Source organism: Mustelus asterias, chromosome 9 (assembly GCF_964213995.1).
Source record: "Mustelus asterias chromosome 9, sMusAst1.hap1.1, whole genome shotgun sequence".
Classification (NCBI taxonomy): domain Eukaryota; kingdom Metazoa; phylum Chordata; class Chondrichthyes; order Carcharhiniformes; family Triakidae; genus Mustelus; species Mustelus asterias.
The window spans coordinates 131,261,614-131,283,664 of NC_135809.1; the positions used below are offsets into that span (position 1 = coordinate 131,261,614).

Genomic DNA, 22,051 nt, shown 5'->3' on the forward strand with positions numbered 1-22,051 from the left:
TTGTTCCCCTCATTTGAAGAGCAGTTAAGGTTTACTCAATTAATTCCTGAGATGCGGGGCTTATTTTATGAAGAGAGGTTGAACAGGGTGGGCCTATACCCATTGAAGTTTAGAAGAATGAGAGGGATTGTTCTGAAACTTATAAGATCCTGAGGGGATTTGATAGGGTAGCCATTAAGAGGATATTTCCACCTATGGTGACTGAGCAGAAACAGTTTAAAAATTAGGGATCTAAGATGGAAATGATGAGATATTTTTTCTCTGTGGGTTATGAATATGTGGAATTCTCTTTCTGACAAAGCAATGGAGGCTGGGTTATTATTCAAAACTGAGTTGGACAGATTTTTGATAGACAAGGGCGTCGAGGGCTATGGGCGTGGGGGGGGCACATGTGATCAATTTGATCCAGGGCGGGCCAGGTTTGTGGGCAGGGTCAACTTCCAATGTAATATATTTTTAAACCAGGGAAGCTTGATTTACATTGGACGTAACTTGTACTTGAAATTCCTCAGTTGGTTTGAAACCGGTGCAACTAAAAACTTGTACAACTTAATGGAAACAGAGGAAATGTTGGTATCGGCCATTTAATTCTGCTACGTCAAATGTCACTATTATAACAAGCTCTTGCCAATAGATGGCTCTGTGAAGCTAATTTCTAACGCCAATCTTGTAAATTTAAAGAACATCGTCATCTTGTAAAATAAAAAAGCTTGTATAAATCAACTAATTCTGGACGCTTCAAATGAATAAATAGTCTGTGTAATAGAAATACTGGAAATGTACAAGCTCTTTGGTATCTGAAGAACTAAAAAGTGGGTAAGTGGATTAATGTTTCATACAGGGCAGGATTTTATGTTCCCATGGGGAGCGGGGGGGGTCTTACAATTGAATGGATGGGATTCCCCCGGGAACCCGTCTGCCCAAACTCAGACGCAATTTTATGCATGGGAGGACAGGACCTCGAGTGGGAAAAACACATTCATTCACACACTAAGTGGCCACTTAAGGGTCTTATCCCGTCCAGCCTCAATCTTTAGGCTGGCACATGCAGGTAGGGTGGGAGAATAACATTTGCACTTTTCCGCATCTCAGGTGAGAAGGGGAGGTGGGTGGGGGCCTCACTCTGAAGGCTCCCTCAGAGTTGGGACCGCCTCTCCACCCAGGATGTTGGAGTCTCCCCCTCACCCAGTGTCCCCAACCCTCCCATCCCCGGGACGTGCCTTTTCAAAGGTCCCGGGACTTCGTCCCAGGCAGAGCGCTGCAGTACTGCTTCTGGCCACCACGGCAAGGTGCCTGGCCAAGTTGACTTCATGGGCATGACTTCCTTCCAAGGGTGGACTGATGTCTATCCACTGCCAATCAACACTCAAGTGAGCATTAAATGGCAGTAGGAGTTAGAAAGTTGGTGGCTGCGTGTTAGCTTCTGACTCTCGGTGCTTCGCCATCCTTAAAACTCTACCCATTGAGATGTTTTGATAAGAGTTCTTGAGCCTTTTAAAACTTCAACCTGTCTTCAATGTGCATGTGTGTAAATAGATATGAGATGCCCTCTGTTTAAACTACTGCTAAAGAGAGTACCTATACGGGGTGGCACGGTAGCACAGTGGTTAGCACTGCTGCTTCACAGCGCCAGGGACCCGGGTTCGATTCCCGGCTTGGGTCACTGTCTGTATGGAGTTTGCATGTTCTCCCCGTGTCTGCATGTGTTTCCTCCGGGTGCTCTGGTTTCCTTCCACATTCTGAAGGACTTGCTGATTAGGTGTATTGAGCCAAACAGGCGCCGGAGTGTGGTGACAAGTGGAATTTCACAGTAACTTCATTGCAGTGTGAATGTGAGCCACACTTGTGACTAATAAATAAACTCCACTTCACTATAACATGTAAATTTAAGTACAGAGGTAGTTTTAGCGGTCTTTATGTTTTGGTAAAAATGAAAATTGAAACCGTTATTCTTATGTCTGTTTCTTATTCTTTTCTCGTGTTATTTTTCCTTTGGATCTTGTGATTCAATCTTAGTTAATTTTGAGTTAACATTTCCTCACTTTTGCTAATGTGCAGGTAGTTGTTTAGAATCCTAGGGCTAGCAGACTGTGTCAGGCTTAGTCATAAGTTTGAACTGTAATGTTCTCATGATCCTAGGTCTAACCATTGATTCAGCAATACAAAAGCCAATAGCTGTTTGACTCGCTCATTAATCTTAATCATTAATGGCACCTATGGAATATTGTCCAACCGATGCAAAGCCAATAGAATGTTGCTGTACGTAGCCAAAACAGTAAAATAAAAATCAGAAAAGATGGTGAGCAAACTGTATATCCACACCGAAAATAAAAGCAAAATACTGTGGATGCTGGAAATCTGAAATATAAACAGAAAATGCTGGATAGACTCAACAGGTCTGGCAGCATTTGTGGAGAGAGAAACAGAATTAACATTTCGAGCCCATATGACTCTTCAGGGCTCAAGCATGGTAAACAGAAGAATTATAAGGCTTATGTTAAAGGTCAAAATGATGCAGAAGGACTGATGGAACTTGGACTTTTCAATTGAAAGGAAGCAGCAGACAAATCTTACAAAGTATTCAAAGTACCAGAGCAAGCTATTTTCCCCAACAGATCCACGCCCTTAATTACACTCCATACGAACCTTTTACCACCCTTCTTCTAACCACATCACAATCTCCTTTATTCCTTTCCCCTTTATGTGCTGATCCAGCTTCTCCTTAAATCTATGAACCTCAACTGCTCCCTATAGTAGCAAGTTCATCAATCTTACCACACTCTCATAACTAAGTTTCTCCTAAATTCTTTATTTATCAGTGACAGTCTTATATTTCTATCCCAAGTTCTGGTCTTGCCTTCAAGTGGAAACTTCTCTACATTAGCCCTTTCCTAACTTTGAAAATCTCTATTCGATCACTCCTCAGTCATTTCTTTTCTCGAGAAAACAACCCCAGCCTGCTCGATCTTTACTGATAGGTTTAATCTCTCAACTCTGCTAGAATATTAGTAAATATTTTTGCATTCTCTGCAGTGCCCACAGAAGTTTTTTATAATCCGAAGGTCAGAATTGTTCAGAGTATTCCTAGGAGTGGTTTAACCAAAGGTTTTCAATTCCACTCCAGATATGAACTCCAGTATATTGTTTATGTTATTTATGGCCTTATCAACATGCATCATTACTTTTAGTGATCGGTGTATCGGTACCCTCCAGACTACACTGTCTGGAGGGTACGTGTCTTCCAAACTCTTCCCACCAAAAATTTGATTTGATTTGAGTTATTATTGTTACATGTATTGGTATACAATGAAAAGTATTGTTTCTGTTGTGCTATACAGACAAAGCATACTGTACATAACGAAGGAAAGGAGAGAGTGTAGAATGTAGTGTTACAGTCATAGCTAGGGTGTAGAGAAAGAAGAACTTAATGTGAGGTAGGTCCATTCAAAAGTCTGATGGCAGCAGGGACGAAGATGTTCTTGAGTCAGTTGGTACGTGTCCTCAGACTTCTGTATCTTTTTCCCGACAGAAGAAGGTGGAAGAGAGTATGCCTGGGGTGTGTGGAGTCCTTGCTTATGCTGGCTGCTTTTTCAAGCCATCGGGAAGTGTAGACAGTGTCAATGGATGGGAGGCTGGTTTGTGTGATGGACTGAGCTTCACTCACGACCCTTTGTAGTTTCTTGTGGTCTTGGACAGAGCAACAGCCATACTAAGCTGTGATATAACCAAAAATAATGCTTTCTATGGTGCATCTATAAATGTTGGTGAGAGTCATAGCTAACATGCCAAATTTCCTTCGCCTCCTGAGAAAGTAGAGGCATTGCTGGGCTTTCTTAACTATAGTGTCGGCAGGGTGGGACCAGGACAGGTTGTTGGTGATCTGGACACCTAAAAACTTGAATCTCTCGACTATTTCTACTTCGCCCTCGTTAATGTAGACAGGGGTATGACCTCCACTACTCTTCTTTAAGTCAATGACTATCTCCTTCATTTTATTGACATTGAGGGAGAGATTATTGCCATCGCACCAGTTCACTAGACTCCCTATGTCTTCCCTGTACTCCGTACCATCATTGTTTGAGATCTGACCCACTACGGTGGTCTCATCAGCAAACTTGAAAATGGAGTTCGAGGGGAATTTGGCCACAGTCATAGATGTATAAGGAGTATAGTAAGGGGCTGGAGGGACAGCCTTGTGGTGCACCCGTGTTGAGGATGATCATGGAGGAAGTATTGTTGCCTATCCTTACTGATTGTGGTCTGTGGGTTAGGTCTCTAGGGTCCAGTCGCAGAGGGAGGAGTTTGGGGATATGTTTTGTAGGAATCATGGTGTTGAAGGCTGAGCTGTAGTCAATAAATAGGAGTGACATAGGTGTCTTTGTTATGTAGGTGTTCCAGGATTGAGTGTAGGGCCAGGGAGATGGCGATTGCTGTGGACCTGTTGCAGTGGTGGTCAACCTGGGAGGCCGGAATTGATTTGTGCCATGACTAACCTTTCAAAGCACTTCATAATGATGGATGTCAGAGCCACCGGACGATAGTCATTAAGGCACGCTGCCTGGCTTTTCTTTGGTACCGGGATGATGGTCGTCTTCTTGAAGCAGATAGGGACCTCATGTTGGTGTAAAGGGAGGTTGAAGATGTCTGCGAATACCCCCGCCAGCTGTCCATGCAGGATCTGAGTGCTCATCCGGGTACATTATCCGGGCCAGTCACTTTCCGTGGGTTGACTTTTGAGAAAGCTGCTCTAACATCTGCAATAGTGACCTCGGATACAGGTTCTTCAGGGGTGGAGGGTATGCTCTTGCTGACCCTCTTGCTCAAAACGGGCATAGAATGCTTTGAGCTCATTGGAGAGGGGTGCATTGGTGCCAGCAATTTTACAGGCCTTCATCTTGTTGCCTGTTATGTCTTGCAGACCTTGCCATAGTCGGCGGGAGTCTGTGTGGCAAGCCTGGGATTCTAGCTTGGTCCAGTACTGTCTTTTGGCATCTTTGACGGATCTCCGTAGATCATATCTCGCTTTCTTGTATAGATCAGGGTTGGCTGACTTGAATACCTCAGAAGTCCATTTGCAATTCTGCAAGTTTATTAACATCTCCCTGTATTTTGCCCTCTGTTTTCAATGAATGCCCATAACTTGGCTTCTTCCCCAAATTTTAAAATTGTACTTCCGTTTCTCAAGTCCAAATTATTTCTGTAAACATGAGCAATTGTCGACCCATCACTGATGCTTGTGGAACACCACTTCCTACTATTTGCCAATCTGAGTAACTATCTTTACCCTCTACTTTCTGCCTTCTGGCCATTCTGGCACTTGTCCTCTGATTGGAAATGTTCTGTGCTGAATCATAAGTTTACAAAGGATTTTTGCAAACCCAAACATATGACTTGCGCCTTTTTTGTTCTTCGAATAATTCAATAAAGTTGGTAAAACATGACTTTCCCTTTTAAAATCATGCTGACTACTTGTTATTGCATTTCCAGTCACTAGTTCTGTTTCAATTATGTCTTTGATTAAGGATTTTATTCGCTTTCCCACCATTAACATTAAGTTAATTGGCCTATTGTTCTCTGGACTTGTCGCCCCCAATCACACTAACCATCCTCCAAATTTCTGGAACTGTTCCCTTTCCGAATGATTTTTTTATATATAAATATATATATTTTTATGTATGTAACATCAAGAGGAATGCAAGTAAGTTATGAAAATCAAAACCGTAAATACAAAATTTGTCGGACAAGGGGAAGTAGATTCACATACTGACACAATGAAATTCTTCACAACAAGAATAATTAATGTTTTGAATGGATTTCCAGATAGAATAGTGAGGATGAAAACCCTGGAATAATTTAATAATTAATTAGATGAGGAGGTAGTGCCAGAGGACCGGATAATTGGGAATGTTGCATCCATATTCAAAAAATGGTGTCGGGATAAACGGAGCAAGTTTGGCCAGTCAGCTTAACTCGGCGATGGGAAAGCTTTTAGAGATGATTCGGAGCCAAGTTAACAGCCATTTGGACAAGTACCAAAGTAGGGAAGGCCAGAATCAGATTTGTGAAGGAAAAACCGTGTTTAACCAGCTTGACTTGAGTTTTTTGATGAGGGTAATATTGATGTGGTCTGTAGTGGCTATGTGGTCTAAACTGCCACTTAGTAGTCTTGCCAGCAAAGCTGAAGCCCACAGAATAAAAGGGAAAGTGAACAACATGTAGAAATGTTGGTAGTGTGACAAGAACTGGAGAATGGCGGCGGACAGTTGTTTTTCGGACCGGTATAAACTGGGGCTACTGAGAGATCAATATTAGGACCGCTGCTTTTCTTAATCTGTATTAATGACCTAGACTTGGGTGTGAAGAACATAAAACTTGGAATATTGTAAACTATGCAGGGGATAGATCTAGACTTCAAAAGGACCTAGGCCAGTGGAATGGATGGCACGATGCAGATGGATTTACCATAGAGGAGTGTGAAGTTAAAATCTTGTGGGGAAGAACGAGAAAAGGAGGGACGAATACAAAGCAAGGAAGTTATTCTGATTCAGCCTCAACTGAAGTATTTTGTCCACTTCTGGAAACTACACTTTAGGAAGGATGTGAAGGCATTCGCAACAAAAACAGAGAATGCTGGAAAATCTCAGCAGGTCTGACAGCATCTGTGGAGCGAGAATAGAGCCAACATTTCGAGTCTAGGTGACCCATTCATTCCGCTCTGACGAAAGATCATCTAGACTCAAAACGTTGGCTCTATTCTCTCCCCACAGATGCTGTCAGACCTGCTGAGATTTTCCAGCATTTTCTGTTTTTGTTTTGGATTCCAGCATCCGCTGTATTTGGCTTTTATATTATGTGAAGGCATTAGAATGGTTACAGAAAAGATGTAAGGGAATAGTTCCATGGATGAAGAAGTTCAGTTCAGTGGAAAGATTTGAGAAGCTGGGATTGTTCTCGGAGAAGGAAAGGTTGAGAGAAGATTTGAGAAGTGTTCTAAATCAGGGGGGTCTAGATAAAGAGAAACTGATCCCATTGACAGAAAGGTTGTGAACCAGAGGACAACGATTGAATGTGAGTGACAAAAGTCTCGAGGGCCATTCAGGATGGGCAATAAATGCTGGCCACATCCCATGAATTAATTGTAAAACAATATCAATATTGTAAAGAAATTATTATGTTCTATGCCACAGTTGGTTTGGACTGGGACTGGGGATATAGGGTCCTCCTGAGTGGGTGAACTTAGATGGACAGAATGGCTTTTCTTATCTAATTATTTATGGCTTGGTTCTGTGCCTGAGGTTGTGGAGTACAGGGGTCTCCTGCCGGACTGTGGGAGGGTCAGTGCTGAGGGAGATTCTGCGCTTGGAACTCCATTAGTTACACACAGACAAGTTCCCCCCCAAATACACTCATATCACTCCCTCCAGCCCACCTGTGTTCACCAGACCATGTAGGGTGTCAGCAACCCTGAGGAAAAAAGGCCAACAGCCACCAGAAGAAGTCTGGTTCCTTGTTTTAACAACCCTCTCCCAGTGAATCTCTCACCTGTGAGACACCCATGCCCCACTTGGACCTTATCCTCTGGCATCTGGAGTCATTGTACATCCACTTCCAGTAAACAGTGCGGTAGGGTCCAGCTTCCCTCCTCTCGGTCTTCCCTCTGCCTTTTATTGTTTCTCTTCTTCATCCATCTCCTTGCCGCCCTGCCTGCTGTTATGAGCACTCGCACTCTCCCCTCCCCCAGCACAGCCCTTCCACATTGCCCCAAAGAACAAAGAACAATACAGCACAGGAACAGGCCCTTCGGCCCTCCAAGCCCGCGCCGCTCCCTGGTCCAAACGAGACCATTCTTTTGTATCCCTCCATTCCCACTCCGTTCATGTGGCTATCTAGATAAGTCTTAAACGTTCCCAGTGTGTCCGCCTCCACCACCTTGCCTGGCAGCGCATTCCAGGCCCCCACCGCCCTCTGTGTAAAATACGTCCTTCTGATATCCGTGTTAAACCTCCCCCCCTTCACCTTGAACCTATGACCCCTCGTGAACGTCACCACCGACCTGGGAAAAAGCTTCCCACCGTTCACCCTATCTATGCCTTTCATAATTTTATACACCTCTATTAAGTCACCCCTCATCCTCCGTCTTTCCAGTGAGAACAACCCCAGTTTACCCAATCTCTCCTCATAAGCCCTTCCATAACCAGGCAACATCCTGGTAAACCTCCTCTGCCCCTTTTGTCTTTGTCAGGACACGCAAACGCACACACACACACACACATATGCCCTGGCTTCACCTTGCACATTGAACTTCAGACTTTTGTTGTGGTGTCTGAGTCCTGCAGCATGGTGCTGTCCAGATGGTGTTGTTAAACTTCTTACGCTGTCCAGATAGACACTTCTGTGTGGCACCAGGGGAAAGGAGACCCCCTGTACTCCCCAACCCCAGGCGTTGTATGGATCTGACTTGGTGACGCAGGAGGGTCCATGGGTCCAGCAGCACAGTGCTGCCCATGAAGACCAGCTCAGCATGGAGGCAGGAACCGGTCTGCCTAGGCTGAGTGGTGTAGACTGCATCAGGAGCAGCGCTGCACTATAGCAGAAAGGCTTTGTTGCACTCACCTCTCGATCTCTTGTGGACTGAGGGCCACCTTGTGCAAGCTGCTCTTTAGCAAACAGCTTTTGAATTGATGTAATTTCATGCTGGCGTTGCACAACATTGGAAGGCCTGATAGGATGCCAGCGGGTAGCTGTTTTAATGAGCAAGCATGAGACCAGCCAGTGGGAAGACCAACCCGCCATTGGCAGAATTGCAAGGTGATTTTACACCAGTGGGTTTCCGACTTTCTGGCTCCCGCTTGATTCACTGCCACCAAACCCGCCGTGGGTGGGAGAATTCTGCCCTTGGTCTAAGCAGTATTATTTTGCCGCACCCTTGCATAAGAGTTGGTGCAATGCAGACCTATATTATTTTTTAAAAGTCCTTTGTATTGTCAAGTTGGTGCCAAAAAGTGTACTCTAGGATTATTGTGGATTGATATCTTTCTGCATTGCATGTTGTTTCTTTGTGTCTATTTACGAAAGACTTATTGGGATGAAGTCAGCACCAGATAAATACAATAAATAATTGTTTTAAAATGGGAACAAGTTCACAAAGTTGGAAAAGTATTTAAGTCCTGTTTTGTTTTTGTTACAGGCAAGGTGGTTCTGGGAAGCTTATTTTAAGTCAATGAAAGCCATTGCACTTGCTACCCTGCAGATTATCAATGACAGAATCTATCCGTATGCTGCCAAATCATATGAGGATTGGAACGATCCAACTGCTGTGGTAAGTGTGTGGCCCTCAGGCTTTGGAAGGCTAGCTGCACGGGCTGTTAATTTGTCCTCGCCTTTGTGCATTTATTCTGCTGGGACCTCATCTTACATAAAATGTTTGGACCTTTGTTTTTCCAGCTTATGTTTACCTGTTTGCCATTATTTCTCCTGCTTGAGCTCTGTAGGTTTAATTAAAATCAGGCTCCCTTCCTAAAGCTCAACCATTAGATCACCACTACTTGGCTTAATGAAATCGTGATCAGCAGTTAACAATGGCTCATTCAGTCATGCAGAGAAAATGCACCGTACCTGTTATCTTATTGTCTGACTACAGATTTTACTGAGTCAGTCAGATTTATCTTTCATTCTCCACATATTGCTTTTGTTTCTGAAAAATTGAAGTAATAGTCACAATGTCTTGGACGCTGTTTGAAGAATCTTTGAAGCTCTGTTTTGAGAGAAAATGTGCCACCTCATCAGTAAAACAACCAAAACTTTCACCTGACTTTATTTCCTCCCCTTACTCTCCCTGTTTTACTGCAGCCTCATCTCTCTTGCACAGGAGGTAGAAAATGTTTTACCAGCCAAAAATAATAATAGTTGAAATGCAGTGTTGTATCATAACCACAGTGATTCAGTTCTACATTCCCACGGCAACAGAATGATCAAGGCTCAATATGTTTTGTTTTGAATGTCTGCTTTATTTATTTTAATAGTTAGGGTTGCAAATACTGATTCAAAATTAACTCTATTGATAATGTGGTAATATGTCAGAAGTCTAAAGTCTTGTGAAAGCTAAGGTTTTTTAACGAGTCAATAGTTTGACAAGTCAGTATAATGGAATTATTTTTACTTAGTGTGTATAAAATGAAAAGTCACGTAACTAATTTGAATTATAAGGATCATATAGAAATTATTTTCACTCAAATCTGATCCTACTGCCCTATTACTTTGCCTAGAAGAAGCTAAAGTTTTAATTGAATTTGAATCATAGATCATTGGGTATAATGATTTCTGCCATCATTGTACTTCTCAAAATGTACTTTTCACTTAAACTGCGGGAAGCTGCAGTGGACGCAAGACTTTTTAGTTAAACAAACTGACTTGTCCATTAAGAGTTTAGTTCACAACTGGAGAGTGCAGATCGTTGAGCATTTTCCTTGTAATTGTAATAAGTCTTCGGAGGCAGAAGTCCCTTCACTAAAATCCCTTTATTTACAATTCCAACAGCAGTACACAGAGCGCTCTCAGTCAGCAGTCTACCTTCGGGAGTGCCAGAGGAACTGACACTCCTGGTTAAATACAAGGAAAAGACTCCCTGATTGACCAATCAATTGGCTCCTTAATCAGGGAGTTCATATTCCAATAGGCCAACCTCAATAGCCTGATTGAAGTCATTACAGTAATAGATTGTCTTTGAATCAGAAATGCAATTTACAGCGAGTTTTCAGATTCAAGACGCAACTCTTTTCCCTTTGGGCCTGGTGTCCCCGATTCCCATAGAAACCTTCATGCCATGGTGGAAATGCTATAATACTCCAGTTTTATTGTAGTCTTCTCACCCTTGTTGTTATGCTTGCTGCTACTTTATCTTCTCAGTATGAACTGTGGATATTTCCAGAGCCAGTGCTGGTCTGCGACTCGCCTTTGAGAAAAGTACAGTCATTGACATTGGTTTTTCACTCAACTTCTGTCCAAGATGGAAAGCAGTGCTTATCAGTAATACCCCACCTAGTGGTCCATTCTTTCTTAATACTTCACTGAATGCAATCTGCATTTTTCCCTGAGCTAAGTTTCCTGATCGACAGTGACCAGTCAAGTTTAAGTGTATACCACTGTAGAAGAAAACAGTTTAGTACACGGAAATGCTTGGAGAGCATAGCTGAGGGAAGAACCTAAAGAGTTAACACTTCCAGAGGCTGTTTTTGGCCTTTTGACCACTACAGGATGAGAAGCAACTTGGAATACTTTCTCAAAGTATTCACTGGAAACACATCTAGGGTAATTGGACTGAAGCATTGAATAAATCAAGTGTTTTTATCCAAAAGCTGTAATTGAAACCACATTGTGGTTGGATGTAATTTAAAAGATATCATAGACAGAGTGATGTGCCTGTCTCCATAGTCTTGCACAGGCCAAAGATGCAGGAATCCATGATTGTAAATGTGTCCACTCCCCTTCTGACAAACATTTGTGCATCTTAAAAGGCTGCGTTCGGTTTTAACAGAACGATGGGTTGTATAGATGCTGCTGTGTTAACAAGCAGCCTTTATTGTTCCACTGTCTGTCCAACGCAGCATGCCTCTTAAGTTGTAATCTGATCGGTTCAATAAAGCCGGTTCTTTCTGACTGTTTTGCTTGTCGTGCATGTCTGTAACGTTTTAGGCAAAGGAAAAAGTATCTCATATAGCGCAAGTCAGCACTATAACATCATAGTTATTTACTTTGGATTTATGGACAGCATGAAACTGAGAAATGCCAGCTTCCGGAGACTTAAAATATTGTTCACGCACCATGAGTAAAAACACCAATCTCTGTTTCGAACAATATGCTCCTTTCTTTGATGTTGAAATGTTTGAATTTCGCGAAGCAATATTGTTTTACGGTTTCTCATATCTGTAAGTTGAACAATCATCCTTTTGAACAGCTTAAGAGAATCCAGTGAATGGACAGTGCACGCACTGTTTTCAACACTGGCATTTTTGTATTTAAGCCTTTTCTAGTTGTAAAAGAGTGAAATCCGTTATATTTTTCATTTTGGGATGTTGGAATTTTTACTTCAGGTTCTAGTCATAAAATTTATTCAATAATTTTCTGCAAAAAAAGTAAACGGCTGCTCATTGTAACATGGACATGGCATGTTAGCCACACTTAATCTGATGCACAAGAGTTAAGCCAATCATTTGAAAAACTCCAGACTTTAAAACCACTTGCATCTAATGCACAGTATCAGTTGAGGTCGGGCAGGAGAGGTTTCATGTTACTAGGCTGGGCCAGGCCAGATGGAGCATCAGAATTCTGCCCAAGTAGACCTATAGAATGAGTAAATCTATGTTCATGATTTAATTGATAAAGATCATTAAAAATCTCATTAGAATTACACAGTAGTTACACCAACTCCAGGTAATTATTATTAGAAATATATTTTAAATTTGTAATTATTTTTTTCAAACTGCATTAGATTTCCTTTAGCAGAATCAAGACGATTCCCCAGTAGCTCATTTATTGCCTGCTGAGATACTGAGCCACAGGGGTTTGTATTTTATTAATTCATGGTGATATGGGCATCACTGGCTAGGCCAGCATTTATTGCCCATCCCTAATTTCCCTTGAAGTTGTGGTGAACAACCTTCCTGAACTGCTGCAGTCCGTGTGATGTAGGTACAACCACAGTGCTGTTAGGGAGGGAGTTCCCGGGTTAAATGAACGACTAGTAGTAGGTTTCCAAATCAGGGGGCGGGTGTGACTTAGAAGAGGACTTGCAGGTGGTGGTGTTGTCAAGTCCCAAGGAAGTTCCAAATTCAGGTCCTGATTTAAGTACCCTGATCTTAATTGGCATATTAATGAACCATTGACCCAGTGACAGTGAAGGAACGGCAGTATATTTCCAAGGCAGGATGGTGAGCAGCTTGGAGGGAAATTTCCAGGTTGTGGTCTTCCCATGCATCTGTTGCCCTTGTCCTTATGGATGATGGCAGTTGCAGATTTGGAAGATGCTGTCTAAGGAGTCTTGATTTCCTGCAGTGCATCTTGCAGATGGTAAACATTGCTGCCACTGTGCATCAGTGGTGGAGGGAGTGAAATATTTGTGGATTGGGTGCCAGTCAAGTGGGATGCTTTGTTCTGGATGGTGACGAGTTGAGTATTGTTGGTGCTGCACTCATCCAAATACATGGAGAATATTCCATCACACTCCTTACTTGGGCCTTGTAGATGTGGACAGGCTTCGGGGAGTTGGGAGCTGAGTCACTCACTGCAGGATTCCCAGCCTCTAAGCTGCTTGTAGCCACAGTATTTATATGGCGAGTCCAGTTCAGTTTCCCATCAATGGTAACCCCTCCCAGGAAGTTGCAGTGAGATAAATGAGATTATTTAAATGGTTGTAGATTTTAAATGTTTGGTACTGCTTTTATATTATTCATATTATTTAGTCAGCCAGATTCAGAGTAATTTCGGCTAGAAATTCTCAAAAGTGCTGGACTAAAGAAATTATTTGGCATTTAATTGTTCAAATTTAAATTGGAAAAACGGTAATAGCAACAGTTCTGCTTTTGCCTTAATGGGTAGGTGACATGCCACAATTCAGATATGAATTTTAAAGTTCATATATCCTCATTGCATTAGATACTTGCAAAAGTGCAGTGTAATTTTATTGATAAAAATCAAAAATGCTGAAAATATACCATTTGGTAAGCACCTATAAGGAGGTAAAACTTGTAAACTTTTGAAGCAAAAACAGAAAATGCTGGAAAATCTCAGCAGGTCAGGTCTGACAGCATCTGTGGAGAGAGAATAGAGCCAATGTTTCAAGTCCGGATGACCCTTCGTCAGCTTTTGATATGCTTTATCAAAACTATAAGCTGAAGCTACACTTGGAGAAAAGAGAAACAGAAATTTCAGTCACGTAAAATTAATAGTTTAATTAATTGCTTACTAGGAAACAACTAGACAATAAAGATCAGCAGTGAGGTGATAGAGGGGCGGCACAGTGGTTAGCACTGCTGCTTCACAGCGCCAGGGACCCAGGTTCGATTCCCGGCTTGGTTCACTGTCTGTGTGGAGTTTGCATGTTCTCCCCGTGTCTGCGTGAGTTTCTTCCAGGTGCTCTGGTTTCCTCCCACAGTCCAAAAAGGCGTGCTGGTTATGTGCATTGGCCATGATAATTTCTCCCTCAGTGTACACGATCAGGTGTCGGAGTGTGGCGACTAGGGGATTTTCACAATGACTTCATTGCGGTGTTAATATAAGCTGACTCGTGACACTGATAAGTAAACTTTAAACTTTAAAACTTTTAATTTGAAATGAAACAACTTGCGGTTGCTTAAAATGAAAAGGCAAGGGAGGGGCCCACACAAAAAAATAGGGAAAATTTGATGGAGAAGAAAAAACTGCAGATGCAGATGTCTGAAATTAAAACAGAAAATTGTGGCAAAATGCAGTGAGACTGCTAGTCCCAATAAAAACAATAGGCCAATGTCATGTCACAGACCATACCCCCAAATGTCTTCCAATAACAAGCTAGAATTTGATTCCAATCTACTCTGCACTGCACACCCAACTCCTGCAGTTAAACTTTTCAAGGGCAAAAAATTACTTCCTTTCAGAATTCACATTTAGTTGTAACGCAGAAAAATCTGCAAACACACAAAACTGACTGAAAGAAAAAGGCTTCACATTTAAGGTGGACCCTTTCACTTTTAGGTGCTGACTCGCCTGACTTCCTGTATCACTTTCAGCGTTGATACTAGGCTTTATATCACACACCTTTGAAATTACTTGGATCGGTGGTCTTAAGTTTTGAGAAAGCAATTACCTACAGTTTGTATATAATGAATTAGTCCTGCCGTGTTTTTTGGTGGGGGAGATATTTTATTTTATAAATATTCATAAATAATATAAAATATCCGCCAATTCCTTTGTTTGTCAAAGCTGGAAATGTATCCTTTTTTTCTATAATTTCTTGTTCAAATGTTCCTCTGCCAAAATTGCTCTTCTTCAAAAGTAAACATACTTAATTTACTATTTTTTACATTTAAATAAAAAAGACTATGTCAGCAGCCAGAGTCTGTCTGTTCTTATGCCTCCTTCATGTCACATGAGGAGTGTTCTGGATCTTGTGAATTGGTGCCAAAATTGCTGGCTTTGGATTCTGGCACTTAGCAAGAATCCTTGAGGTTTAAATGTCTGGAAGAAGCACTTTTATGAAAATCCAAATCAGAAAAACAAATTTTTATCTTGCCAGTGATACATTTTTCTAATGGAGGGAGGGTGAGTCATACATGATTAGAATGATCTGGTGATTTTTAGTGCAATTACTGATTTGTCCGTTGCATTATCCCTATTAGATCTGTAATGATTTACGCTATCCTGAGATTAGCAGCTTCAAGACAAATTTGGCACTGACCTTTCTGTTGCTTTGTTTGAGTTATTTCGCTCTGCTGGGTCATTGGACAAACCATAATTCTCATTCTGGTAGTTCCCAAATAAGAACATGTGAACACAAACTAAAATGAATTACAAAAATCGGGCACCCGACAAAAAGTGAACATCACAAAAATGTAGACAACTGTTTTTACATTGTGCTTGGAAATTTCAAACTATTGAATGTTTTGTCAGGATATATGCTCATTTGGATTTGATTGACTGGGCCAAATGAGAACTCCATTGCTCAGGTTATTAAAATGGAGAAATACAAAAAGCTGTTTGTGGTCTAACACCAACAAACAATACCACTATACACACTTATCTTTTTTTTGCATTGGAGCAAAGTATTCATAGATTGATCAAATTGAATGAATTGGTATTTGATTAGATTGAGCACTCTATGCAAACCATATTTTAAGACAATTCTGTTTTTTTGAAAATAACCCAGGCATGAAGTTGGATTCTGAGAATATCAAAATTTGGAAAACTTGTTGAAATGGCTTGTGATTTGTCTTATGTATACAATTCCAGAGCTGATGTTTTATTTTTCTGGTGTATAAGATAGTGATCTCAGAAAGAGATTTTTCTTGGAGCTTCTGAGCCTTGGTATGTGTTTGACTTTTTCAGATGATACCCTTGCACTTGCTGGGAATGATCTGATCTCTCAGAATTTGGAACCAGACAAATCAAATGAGACCTGATTAACTATTCAAGCATAGACTAATGTTTTAAAGTTGAAATGTTGCTATTTCCCCTGCATCAAGCATTGATTCAAATGTTTGCTCACATTAGGTACATGTGGCATATAAGGTATGATAGATGAAGGCTTTGAGGGATTTTGAAAAGTAACTTTGGGACCTTCCAAATGCATGTTAATCAAAATTTAACTTATATTAATTAGCCTGCTCTGTTACTGATAACTTTTTTATCCTCGTATACTTTTTAATTTAGAAAGTGGTGAGTGTGAACAATCCTCTCTTCCTCCCACTCATTCCACCTCGGTCGCAAGGCTTCACTGCCGTTGTCCTCACATACGATCGTGTCGAGAGTCTATTCAGAGTGATCACGGAAATTTCTAAGGTGCCCAGCCTTTCCAAGTTGCTCGTTGTGTGGAACAATCAAAATAAGAGCCCACCTGAAGGTAAGATGCGAATTCAGCATTGTTGCATTGGTAACTCCAGGGGGGATGGGAGATATGGGGAAATATAAAACTAAATAGTCACATGATGGAAATTGAATAGGCAAGTTCAACCAGTGTGCATAGTTTGTATTTTTATTGCCTAAAATTACGGATTTTCAAACCTTCTCAATGTACGTGGTGGCACAGTGGTTAGCACTGCTGCCTCACAGCACCAGGGACCCGGGTTGAATTCTGGCCTCGGATGACTGTCTGTATGGAGTTTGCATGTTCTCCCTGTGTCTGCTTTGGTTTCCTCTCACATTTCAAAGATGTGCGGGTTAGGTTGATTGGCCATGGTAAATTGCCTCTTGGTGTCAGGGGGCCTAACAGGGTAAATACATAGAGTTACAGGGATAGGGTCTGGTTGGAATTGTTGTCGGTGCAGACTCAATGGACCAAATGCCCTCCTTTTGCACTGTAGGGATTCTTTAAAAAAAAGTTTAAACTTTTTTAAAATTTAAAAAGTTTAATTATTAGTGTCACAACTAGGCTTACATTAACACTGCAATGAAGTTACTGTGAAAATCCTCTGGTCGTCACACTCCAGCACCTGTTCAGGTACACTGAGGGAGAATTTAACATGGCCAATGCACCTAACCAGCACGTAATTTGGACTGTGGAAGGAAACCAGAGCACCCTGCAGACAGGGGGAGAACGTGCAAACTCCACACAGACAGTGACCCAAGCTGGGAATCAAACCCGAACCCCTGGCACTGTGAGGCAGCAGTGCTAACCACTGTGCCACCATGCTGCCCTTCTATGATACTTGTGTTATCCAGGCAACTGGAATTTCAGCTATGAACTTCTCTGCCTTTCCACTTCCTTGACTTCCTTTGAGGGGCCTCCATAAAACCCCAGCTCGTTGCCTGTGTTTGGTTACCCTACACAATATCTCCTTTTTCTTGGCATACATTTTTACCTGATTATTCCCCGAGGAAACGCATTGGGACACTTTTTTACATCAAAGGTACAATAGATTTGCATGCTGGTTCAAAAGCATTTGCATCCATTTTCCCAAAGCTGGGATTGGGATCAGAAATTTGAGAAGCTACAGGCAATAAATGAATGTCTGGCTTTATTAGTTAGGAAACTAGGGTTCAGGGCCATTGACTTAATTAAGGTTGAAAAAAATAAGCAGAATGAAGTACATCAAAAGTGACTGATGGAAGAGACTAAGCTTGGTTTGAGAAGTTTCAAAGATCGCATGAAAGAAAAACTGAAAAGTACAGTTTCACAGTTTTGAGATCCAAAGAAAAATGAGTGCGAGACCATTAATGAATTAAATATATCAGAAATTTTGTAAATCTAAAATCCTTCCCTCTGCCTCAGATGGGGAAGCAATATTGAAATTTTGAGGGGACTTGAAAGTTATTGACTTAGGAGTTGTTTAGGGTGATTGTTTAAGCATACAAGAGAGAATGTTTCTGGAGGGATTAGAAATGGGAGTTTAGAGGAAGCCAGAAGAGAAACTGAGGTCAACAATGTAGATTGATGGCACAGAATTGCAGTTGGGGCCATCACAAAGAAGGGGTATGGGTAGTAGGTTGGACTTGTGAGAGACTGGCTTTGAGGAATTAAAAGAATCAAGATTTTCAATCTCATTGAAGGGCATGAGAGTTCAAGCTGTAGAGATCTCTCCAATTCATTGAGTCTGAAGGATACTTTATCCTGAAAGCAGCTGTGGAGAATCATTCACAAAAGCCTGGATTGGGTTGGATGGTGAGAGAGAAAGTGATGATTAGTGAAGAATGGGAGAGAGGGCACAGTTTTGAGAAATCCATGTTAATAGAGAAGACCATACATGTCAATCTAGAACAAAAGCAACTTGCATTTATACAGCATCTTGAACGTAGTGAAAATTTCACAAGACATTGGAGACAAAATTTAATTCCAATCCATACAGAGACATTAGGACAGGTGACCCAACAACCTGGTTGCATAAGTAGGTTTTAAGGATTAGATTAATGGAGGAGTGAAAGGCAGAGAGGAAGGGGGAGAGGATTTCAGAGCTTAAAGTTGAGGCAACCAGGCAACTTTTTTATTCATTTATGGGATGAGGGCATTGCAGGCTAGGCCAGCATTTATTGCCCATCCCTAGTTGCCCTTGAGAAGGTGGTGGTGAGCTGCCTTCTTGAACTCTACAGAACTCTGAGGTGTAGGTGCACCTACAGTGCTGTCAGGGAGGCAATTCCAGGATTTTGACCCAGCGACAGTGAAACAACGGTGATATATTTCCAGGTCAGGATGGTGAATGACTTGGAGGGGAACCTGCAGGTGGTGGTGTTCCCAGATATCTGCTGTTCTTGTCCTTCTAGATGGTGGTTGTCATGGATTTGGAAAGTGCTGCCTAAGGAATCTTGGTGAGTTCTTGCAGTGCATCTTGTAGATGGTACATGGCTGCCACTGTTCATCGGTGGTGGAGGGATTGAATGTGGAAGAGGGCTGCTTTGTCCTGGATGGTGTTGAGCTTCTTGAGTGTTAGAACATAGAACATTACAGCGCAGTACAGGCCCTTCGGCCCTCGATGTTGCGCCGACCAGTGGTACCAATCTAAAGCCCCTCTAATCTACACTATTCCAATATCATCCATATGTTTATCCAATAACCACTTGAACACTCTCAACGTTGACGAGTCCACTACTGCTGCAGGCAGGGCATTCCACGCCCTTACTACTCTCTGAGTAAAGAACCTACCTCTAACATCTGTCCTATATCTCTCACCCCTCAATTTAAAGCTATGTCCCCTCGTGCGAGCCAACACCATCCGAGGTTGTTGGAGCTGCACTCATCCAGGCAAGTGAAGAGTATTCTATTACACTCCTGACTTGTGCCTTGTAATGATGGACAGGCTTTGAGGGAGTCGGGTGGTAAATTACTCACCGCAGGGTTCCTCGCCTTTGATTTGCTCTGGAATTTATATTTATATGGTTAGTCCATTTCAGTTTCTGGTCAATGGTAACCCCCAGGATGTTGACAGTGGGGGATTCAGTGATAGTAATACCATTGAATTTCAAGGGGTGATGGTTAGATCCCCTCTTGTTGTAAATGGCCATTGCCTGGCACTAGTGTGGCATGATGTTATTTGCCACTTGTCAGCCCAAGCCTGGATATTGCCCAGATCTTGCTGCATTTAGACATGAACTGCTTCAGTATCTGAGGAGTCTCAAATGGTGCTGAACATTGTAGTCATCAGAAAATATCCCCACTTCTGATCTTATGATGGAAGGAAGGTCATTGATGAAGCAGTTGAAGATGGTTGGCCCTAGGACACATCCTCGAGGAACTACTGCAGTCATGTCCTCGAGCTGAGATGATTGACCTCCAATCACCACAACCATCTTCCTTTGTGCCAGGTATGACTCCAACCAGTGGAGAGTTTTTCCCCTGATTCCCATTGACTCCAGTTTTGCTGGGATTCCTTGATGCCATACTCGATCAAATGCTGCCTTGATGTCAAGGGCTGTCACTCTCACCTCATCTCTTAAAGTTCAGCACTTTCATCCATGTTTGAAGTTCAGCTCTTTTGTCCATGATTGAACCAAAGCTGGAATGAAGCCAGGAGCTGAGTGACCCTGGCAGAATTCAAACTGAGTGCCAGTGAGCAGGTTATTGCTGAGCAGGTGCTGCTTGATAGCACTGTTGATGACCCCTTCCATCACTTTACTGATGACTGAGAGTAGACTGATAGGGCAATACTTAGCCGAGTTGGATTTGTCCTGCTTCTTGTGCACAGGACATAGCTGGGTAATTTTCCACATTGCTGGGTAGATGTCAGTGTTATAGCTGTACTGGAAGAGCTTGGCCAGGGGAGCGGCAAGTTCTGGAGCACAAGGACTATTGCCAGAATATTATTAGGGCCCATAGCCTTCGCAGTATCCAGTGCCATCTGCCTTTTCTTGATACCATGTGGAAGAAATCGAATTGGCTGAAGACTGGCATCTGTGCTGCTGTTGACCTCCTGGCTGAGACGAATCATCTACTCGGCACTTTTGGCTGAAGATTGTTGCGGATGCTTCAACCTTATCTTTTGCATTGATGTGCTGGGCTCCTCCATCTTTGAGGATGGGGATATTTGTGGAGCCTCTTCCACTGAGTTTTTTAATTGTCCACCACCATTCATGGCTGGATATGGCAGGACTGACAGAGCTAAGACCTGATCCCTTGCTTGTGGGATCATTTGCCCCTCTGTCTTATCACTTGCTGCTTATGCTGTTTGGCATGCAAATAGTCCTGTGTTGTAGCTTCACCAGATTGACACCTCATTTTGAGGCATTTCTGTTGTTGCTCCTGGCATGTCCTCCTGCACTTTTCATTGAACCAGGGTTGACGCATCTCATGGATGCTCAGTCTTGAGTTGCTAGAGCTGTTTGATGTCTATCCTATTTAGCACCGTGGTAGTGCCACACAACAGGCTGAAGGGTATCCTCAATGTGAAGATGAGGCTTCATCTCTATGAGGACTATATGATGGTCACTCCCACTGAAATTGTCGCAGACAGTTGCATCTGTGGCAAGCAGGTTGGTGAGGATGAGGTTAGGTATATTTTTGTCTCTTGTAGGTTCCCTAACCGCCTGCCACAGCCCCAGTTTAGCAGCGATGTCTTTTAGGACTTGGCCAGCTCAGTCTGTGGTGGTACTACCAAGCCACTCTTGGTGGTGGATATTGAAACCCCTCACCAGAGTACATTCTGCACCCTTGCCACCCTCAGTGGTTCCTCCAAGTGGTGTTCAGCATGGAGGAGTACTGATTCATCAGCTGAGGAGAGGCGTTGCAGTACGTGATAATCAGCAGGAGGTTTCCTTACCCATGTTTGACCTGGTTCCAGGTCTAGGGTCGGTGTTGTGTGCTCCCAGGGCAATACCCTCCCAACTGTATAACACTCTGCTGCCCCCCGCTGCTGGGTCTGTCCTGCTGGTGAGACAGGACATACCCAGGAATGGCGATGGTGGTGTCTGGGACATTAAGGGATAGTTCTGAGAGTATGACTACGTCAGACTGTTGTTTGACTAGTCTGTGAGACAACTCTTCCAATTTTGGCACAAGCCACCAGATGTTAGTAAGGAGGACTTTGCAGGGTCGAGAGGGCTGTTTGCCATTGTCATTTCCAATGCCTAGGTAGAGGCCGGGTGGTCCATGCAATTTCATTCCTTTGTGTTTTCTTCGTAGCAGTTAAATACAACTGAGTGGCTTGCTCGGCCATTTCAGAGGGCATTTAAGAGTCAACCACATTGCTGTGGGTCTATTGGCTCAGCTATCAATGGCAATGTGCAAGAGATCGGAATTGGAGCAATGCAGTATTTATTTATTTAGCAAATGCAAAGCCCCTAAGCCAAGCAGTTTCTTCCGGCCCTGCTGTGTTGAGTGTAGATAGGCCTCTGCTGAGTCTGTGGATTGGACTCTCTTCTCTGATGTGGCGCAAAG

General features: G+C 42.5%; 1 protein-coding gene across 9 annotated transcripts in view; it reads left to right on the top strand.

Moving 5' to 3' along the window:
• Window positions 1-22,051, top strand: part of ext2 (exostosin glycosyltransferase 2) — a 180,245-nt gene that overhangs the window by 104,194 nt on the left and 54,000 nt on the right. For 8 of the 9 annotated variants that reach the window (XM_078221034.1, XM_078221030.1, XM_078221029.1 and 5 more), the window contains 2 exons: window positions 9,188-9,319; window positions 16,402-16,591. In XM_078221034.1, coding sequence (XP_078077160.1) covers window positions 9,188-9,319; window positions 16,402-16,591 — 322 coding nt within the window. The remainder of the gene's footprint in view (window positions 1-9,187; window positions 9,320-16,401; window positions 16,592-22,051) is intronic. The other variant, XM_078221035.1, reaches the window with a different exon arrangement.